The sequence below is a fragment of the Vanellus vanellus genome, assembly GCF_965231255.1.
Source record: "Vanellus vanellus genome assembly, chromosome: 23".
Taxonomy (NCBI): domain Eukaryota; kingdom Metazoa; phylum Chordata; class Aves; order Charadriiformes; family Charadriidae; genus Vanellus; species Vanellus vanellus.
Window position 1 is genome coordinate 1,210,756 of NC_138928.1, and position 7,282 is coordinate 1,218,037.

A 7,282-nucleotide genomic window follows, 5' to 3' on the forward strand; every position below is an offset into this window, starting at 1 on the left:
GAAAGAAAAAAAATCATGAGATTTTCTGCAAAGAAAAAGCACTGCAGTGTTTCGGCTCATGCAGCCTCAGGGCTTTTCCAGCATCTCTGGTGCTATTTGCATTGGAGAGGAGCAAAGGCAGATGTGCCACGAATACACCCCGTCTGCACCAGCATCGCCATTGCACCATGGTCATCCTGACCCGGCATGTCTGCGTGCTCACACACAACACGCGTGTGAGTGCGGTGTCGGGCAGCAAGTGCTGGGGTGATTCACGTGTGAACAGCACAGGAATTCACCGAATCGGGGCGGAGGGTCGCGGGTGCACTAAAACATGGGTGCACTAAAACACGGGTGCGCTGACGTGCGCGGGCGATGGGTATGTGTCACCCCGTGTCCGAGACGGTGCCCCAGGTGTGTGCAGCACGTCACGGGGCGCCGGGGCTCGCAGCAAACGTGTGCACACAAGAGGGGATTTGTGCTATTTTTACTGACCACTTGCAGGCAGGCTGAGATTTCATACTCCCCCTCCGCCGCCGGCCCCCAGCAGTGTGCGGCTCTCCGGAGGCCAGGCATCACCTCCCTCCTGCACGGCCCTGAGGTAAGGTGCTGCCCGGGGGTCCCCCCACCCGCGACTCCCCGGGTGCGCTAGCGGTGAGGCGGGTACGAGCGTGAGACCGCCGGTACTTGCACGGGGCGGTGTGGCAGAGAGGAGCCCCCAGCACGTGAATTTGGCTGAATTTCTCCCCCTCCCTGAGGGTGCTCAGACATTTTCTCTGTTCTTGGAGAGAGGACTGGTGAAACCACGATGGGGAGAGTTACCGCTAAAATACCCAGCCGGGCTTTGGAGCTGAGGTTTGCTTGATTTTCCTGAAAACTGGCAAATGGGACCATTTTGGGGGGAGAATTTGCCCCTGTGTCCTAGCCTGACTGCTCACGGTCACTTGTGTGACCAGGGAGGTTGAGGTTCGTTGCAGGGGGGGGCATTGCCTTGGCTGGGCGCTTGTTCATGGTATGTGTCCGGTCCCCTGGGATGGAGGAGGATGTCAGGATTGACTGGGGGTTATTTCTTTTAAGGATTTCCGTGATTTAATGGTTTAATAAGTTTTTTTAAAGCTTTTCACAGCTGGTGGAATGCAGATAGTGCACAATTAGCTTGTCCAGATCCTCTCATCCCCATCAGCAACCAATGTCTTTTGGGGATGCTCCAGATCAGGCTGGAGCCCAAAAGTCCCTTCAAGAGATGGCTGGGGAGGTCTCATCGGCACAGCTGAGTCCCGGCTGTCCTCTGGGAAGCAAATTTAGAAATATCTGGCCCTAAAAATTGATTGACCTTGGTAGAGGTCGTCAGCCGGAGGTGCGGTGTGTGTCCCACCTTCTAGGGACGACGGGCTTAGCTCCGATGGGGGACGCCAAGAGGCTTCACCCAGCTCTTGCTCACCTCCAGAGAGCTGAAGGCTTTTCTGTCTCCCCCAAAATAAACTGGGGGGGGAGCAGCTGGGACCTGACCCGCTCACTGCACCAGTGTCAGGCAAGAGGAGCCACCTTCCTCGCATGTCCTCTGGGACATTTGTTGTACCCCAAAAACCTCCAAAAAGGCATGAAACCGGTGGCTCTGACTGCATCTGACTGATGCAGCTTTTGAGAGAAAGAAAAATCTGTTCTTGGGATTTTTGCTTGTAAATCCAGGGATTTTATGGCATTTCTCCCCCCAAACTCCATTCCTTCAGGCCACGGCTCTGGCCAGGCAGCAGGGGCACGGGGATGGGACAGGGACAAGCAGATGGAGCCGGGAGGTGCACTGAGATTTGCTCGGCACGGGCTCCACGTATCCCTGGGAGCAGCTGTTTGAGACCAGAATTGTTCCTTTTTCTTACCCCCCGCAGGAATCTTCGGGGTTTAAAACAGTTTCCAAATTTAGGGGAATGCAAAGAGATCAAGGCAAAAAAATCCCAGCTTTGCCATTCCAGTTCTAAGGGAAAGGACTAAACCCACCACGGGAAAATGCTGTTTCTTTCTGAAATATGGCATCAGCTTCTTACTCCTGGTTGGCAAGAGAAACCCAAATAGATTGATTGGCATTTTCCCACATATTTTTCTATTACTCGGGCTTACGCAGTGCCCTGGCTTCTTGTCAAGAGCGGGAAGTGTTAGGTGCAGCGCTGGGGAAGCAAGCGAGGCAGTGCATTTTGAAGCAGCTGCCAGGGCATGGGGTTACCGAGCAAATTTATAATATGAAACCGTGAGTATTTCACCAGGGACGCGGATGCTAAAGGAATCTGCTCAGCTGCTTGGCCACGACTTGTTGCCCTTTGCTCTGTCACTCCTGAGACGGATTTTGGCTCCATGGTCGCCCATGGGGAGCAGTGGGACGGGACACCCCCAGCCAACACGATGTGGGGGACCCCATTTCTCCTGCGCTTTCCAGCCATGCTCGCCTCCGTCCCCTCGCCCCGAGCTGGGGTGGGTGCTGCCGCTGGCAGGGGAGCAGCTCGATGCTTGGGAAAAACCCCGAGGAGCAGGAGACCGAGTCCTGCAGGGTCGGCTGGAGGCAGGTTGGAGCTTGCCCGAAATAAGGTTTCCTCGGAGCCAGGCTGTTCGTCTTGGTGTTTCACAGCGGGATGGCGAAGCTGCGGAGTCGCTTCCCTCCGCCGACAGCGCGGGGCAGCACCGGACCTCGGGAGCATCCCACCGCTGCCACCGCTTTCTGGGTTCGGGTGGATTTGGGATTCGCTCCTTTGTTTCAGCTTCTTTCCCTTTTTTATTTGCAGGCGAACAGCACGACGCCGCAATGCCAGAGCCGTAAGTAGCATGAGTTTCCCTCGGATTTCACAAAATCCTCACCTGGCTGCTGCGCTGCTCGTGCCAGCTGAGCTTGTCCATTTTGGGGGGATTTAGGTGGGAGATCCACCTGCGCTTGAGACCTGTGTGCCATTCCCCTTGCAAAAATTATCTTTCAATACAAATTGTTAGCGATATCAACGTCCCGATTCAAACCTTGGAGCTTTCCCAGATCCCGAAATAGGGATCAGAGGCGGGCAGCACCACTCGCTGTGCCGTGAGGCTCTTTGTAGCACATCATACAAATATAACACGCTCCCCAGCGAGAACAGGAGGGAGAAACTTCCCTGCAAGGTTTCATCAAGCAATGGCACGGAGATGCTCCAGCCCTGCAAACCTGAGCAGGATCCAGCCCTCCTGCGTGCCAGCCCCCGGCTGCACGGGGAACGTGTGAATGAGGGTGTTGCGGCCCAAACCACAGGGACTGAGGTGGGGCTGGCACTACGGGCACCGTGACAGCTTGCGTGTCATGTTTGAGTGGCATTTTGACTTTCTGAGCTGTGGCCCCAAGCACCCACTGCATTTCCAGAGAGCACGGTCCTCTCAGACCTGGCTGATTTGCAGGTGGCAACTATTAGATAGCGAAATAAGGAAACCAACTGCAATCACATGAGATGCTTTTCTTGCCTGTCACCTCTTTTTGATTCTTATTCACTGATGTCCCGTTCCCTTCTCTTCTTCCTTACTGCTCTTTCCTGAACACACGCCTGCCCGCAGGGAGGTAAGAGCCTTTCATTTTGGGAGAGATCTCGATGCTACTCTGCATTTGCTGTGAGTTTGTTTTCAAAAATTTTTTTCCCCTTCCCTTTCCCCTAGAGAAAATCCAAGATCACAGCCTCACGCAAACTCTTGTTGAAGGTGAGTCCCGAGGGTTGGAAACTCCCTGGGGTTTGTCTTGCTGGGGAAAAGGAGCCGGGGTTGAAGTGCGTGGTCGGTGGAACAGCGATGAGGAACAGCAGAAGTATGGGCCTTGGGGAGCAGCTCCCGTTCCCACCTCTTGTCTTCTCAAAAATCCTCACTCATGTGGGCTTTGTGGTCCATGCACCAAACAAACCTCCCCTCACCTCCACTTTACTAAGGTGGGGAGAGACTCTGATGCCTTCAGCTCTAAAGCCACAGACCTGGTGTTTGCGCACCAGCAACTGCAGCGCAAGCTTGGGACCTCCCCGGGTTGTGGCTTGGGAAAATCATTTGCTGCCACGGCAGAGCAAACCGATGCAAAGAAAGTGCCAGCATCAGCATCCATCGGGACCACTGCCACCGCAGCCCCATGGTACCTCTGGCCATGCTGTTGCCCCTGCCTTCAGGGTCACCACACAAAAGGTGGAGGGGTTTTTTGATGTGTGTTGCAGCAGCATGGTGATTTTGGGAGGACAGCTACAGCAGGGAGGAGGTTTGGGAGGCAGATAGGATGGTCCCATCCTGCAGATGTTGCACGAGGAGGCTCAGGGGGAACAGAGGAGCCTGCCTGTTCACACCTCAGCCCTTTACTTGTGCTCGTAGAGTTTGATGCTGGCAAAAGCGAAGGAGGAGTGGGATCAGGAGATCGTGGACAAGCAGTCAGAGAAGGAAAGATACCTGTCTGAACGGATCACACCACTGCACACCAGTGGGCTTTCCCTGAGCCAGCTCCAGGTATTTCTCAGGTCCGAGGGTGGAGTGGGATCCTTGGGAGCATGGAGGGGCATCGCTTACTGCTCTCCTGTTGTGCTTGGCCCCCAGGACCTGTGCAGGGAGCTGCACGAGAAGGTTGAAATTGTGGATGAAGAGAGATATGACATCGAAGCGAAATGCAACCATAACACTCGGGAGGTAGGAAGCAGGATGGGCTGTTTGTTTTGACATTAACTCCCTCCCAGATGGTAGCTTGGGCCTTGAGCGGGGTCTCTTATGGACTGGGCTGAAATTGGATGTGTGATGTGCGCCAGGGTTATCTAAGGGTTGTTATTTGCTCTTCAATGCATCACTCAGCACAAGGTTCATCTCTGCCTCAGGGAACTCAAACCGTCCACTGGGTCCCAGGCAACCTCCTTGCTCCCCTGGCCACTCCTTGTGGGCCTGAGAGCTCCTTCTCATGGTACGGCTGCCATCTGAGCTGGCTGGGACAAGGCACTGACAACAGCTCTGTGCTCAGGTGGACAATCCCTTGGTGATCCTCATGGCTGCAGGAGAGGTGCAGACCCCTCTAGGGCTTGGTGTCGGCAGAGGCTCCTGCTTCACACAGGAGCTTTTTGTGCAAGGCAGCTATGTGATGAGCTCCCACTCTTCCTCCTTTCCTCAACCTGCAGATTAAAGATCTGAAAATCAAAGTGCTTGATCTCCGAGGAAAGTTCAAGCGGCCTCCCTTGCGGCGAGTCCGTGTCTCTGCTGATGCCATGCTGAGGGCTCTGCTGGGCTCCAAGCACAAGGTGTCCATGGATTTGAGAGCCAACCTGAAGTCTGTCAAGAAGGAAGACACGGAGAAGGTGGGTGACTATCCTAGAGGCCAGAGATGGAGACACCTTCTAGGGATGCCCTTGCCCTTCTCCAAGGTCCCCTGTGAAAGCTGCATGGGTTGTGCTCATCCCTTGTAAGCCTCAGAAATAGCACGGGGTAGACATTTTGAGGGACTGCCCATTGTGGGATGTGGGACCCTGTGGGAGCCATTTGACTGGGCCAGGTGGACAATAACAAGTGAAATGTAGGGCTGCATCTGTGATGCTCTTCCCTCCCAGAGCAAGTGGGGGTCTTTCAGCTGGGGCCCCCTTGGCACGTCTGTTGAGCTGCACTTGCAGACAGTTTGGTCTTTGGTCTTTCAGGGAACCAGGAGAGCTCCTGGTCGATACAGTCATGCCCAGAAAACACCCGGGAGACTCCCAGACCCAGACTAGATAAGACAGAGCAAGCCCAGCAAGCACACTTGGCCTGAGACAAACGGCCCAGCTCACACTGGCTTTGCAGAGATGCGAGAGGGGAAAGTTTCAACACCAGAGATGGAGAGTGATGCCCAAACCTGCCTGGGGTGTGCAGGCACCGCAATGGCAAGAGTTGTGCCACTTCCCTAGGGCCTCTCCCCAAAGGGGTTTTGCCCTTGGGTCCCAGCTCAGCAGATTAGATAAGAACCTCAATTTTCAATCATTTTTACCACCCCACCCCCCCCACCCCCACCCCCCCATCGATACTACGGCATGTTTTCAGTCCTTTGGATAGAAAACTGTGTTTACAGTCCTCAACGCCAGGTGGTGAACAGATCTGAGTTTATTTTAGATGTCGTGAGATGACTTTGGGGCATGGTTTGTAATCTATGGATGCTTGTGGGTTGGCAGAGCAGACACCTGGGCATGCTCCCAGAGCTGCCGTCATCTCCCCGTTCTGTTCTGGAAGCGGCTGCCAGGCTCTCACTGTCACACCAGCAATCCCAGTCCCCTCCAAAACCTCAGTGAAGGTGGAGATGGGTTTTATGTGGGCTGGGAGGTCTACACAGAAAGTTGCTTTGCTTGCGTTTGCCCCAGTGCACTGGTGCAAATCTGGAGTAAGTCCTACGTGCTGGTTTCTTCCTCCTAAAAACATTTTTCTGGGAATGTTGTGCCTTTTAGTGTTTTAATGCAACTTAGCCAGGATTTAGGGGGGTATCCACATGAATCCAGACCTCCCTGTGCGGATCAGACCGCTGTTTGCCATCTTCCCAGCCAGCTCCACGGGCAGGGACACATGGCAGAGTTGGATCCAGGGGAGAGGGCATTTGCTACAGGGCAGCTGCCTTCCCCGTGCTGCTTTCATGCTGGGGGCGAGGGCTCTGTCCAAGGGTGTGGGACAGCATGGTGCTGCTGGCCACCCTGTCACACGGCCATTGTGACCCTCGTCCCTGTCCCTCCTGGCAGGAGCGTCCTGTGGAAGTGGGCGACTGGCGCAAGAACGTGGAGGCCATGTCGGGGATGGAGGGGCGAAAGAAGATGTTCGATGCTGCCAAGTCCCCCACCGGCCAGTGAGAGGTAGGGGACCGCTCCTCCTTCCCCTGTGATGCCCCGTCTCCCACCCCACGCTTTGGACGGGTGCCTGTCCTGCACGTTCCCACCATGGAGCCCCTGCCAGCAGCTATGCTCCTCTCCCAGCTTGTCCTCCCCAGTTCCCCGGGGTCTGCTGCTCATGCCACACTCATCCTGCACACTATGGGCACCACTGGCACCACCAGCAGCCCAAAAACTCCTCTTCTGCCCCACTGCTCTGCTCTGTTTCTTTCCCACAGGAGCACCGGGAAGAAGAGCCTCCCCAACCCTGCTGCCTGCCTCCCTGTCCCTTGCTGCCCCTCCGTGCTCTGTACACCCTTACCCTGAATTCACCACTGAGCTGAAACACGTGGACAACTGTGTGGGAAGGAGATATGAGCTTCCTTCTTTCAGCGCTGCCGTCAGCCCTGCTCCCACACAGCCCCGGCACAGCGGGTCCTGGTATCACCCGTACGGGCCGTGCTGTCTCCAAGAGG

At 55.4% G+C, this 7,282-nt stretch overlaps 1 protein-coding gene across 1 annotated transcript; it reads left to right on the forward strand.

Moving 5' to 3' along the window:
- The first annotated feature begins 4,323 nt into the window (after nt 1–4,323).
- Nucleotides 4,324–7,139, forward strand: TNNI1 (troponin I1, slow skeletal type). Its single transcript, XM_082494455.1, has 5 exons — nt 4,324–4,455; nt 4,543–4,632; nt 5,109–5,285; nt 6,681–6,791; nt 7,046–7,139. Exons 1-4 carry the CDS (start codon nt 4,330–4,332, stop codon nt 6,786–6,788), a joined length of 501 nt encoding a protein of 166 aa, XP_082350581.1. The 5' UTR covers nt 4,324–4,329; the 3' UTR covers nt 6,789–6,791; nt 7,046–7,139.
- Nucleotides 7,140–7,282: the final 143 nt, after the last annotated feature.

Coding starts and splice junctions, on each gene's coding strand:
- TNNI1 (XM_082494455.1), top strand. CDS start 4,330: ATGCTGGCAAAAGCGAAGGAGGAGTGGGATCAGGAGATCGTGGACAAG. Junction 4,456..4,542: donor TTTCCCTGAGCCAGCTCCAG/GTATTTCTCAGG, acceptor CTTGGCCCCCAG/GACCTGTGCAGGGAGCTGCA. Junction 5,286..6,680: donor AGAAGGAAGACACGGAGAAG/GTGGGTGACTAT, acceptor CCCTCCTGGCAG/GAGCGTCCTGTGGAAGTGGG.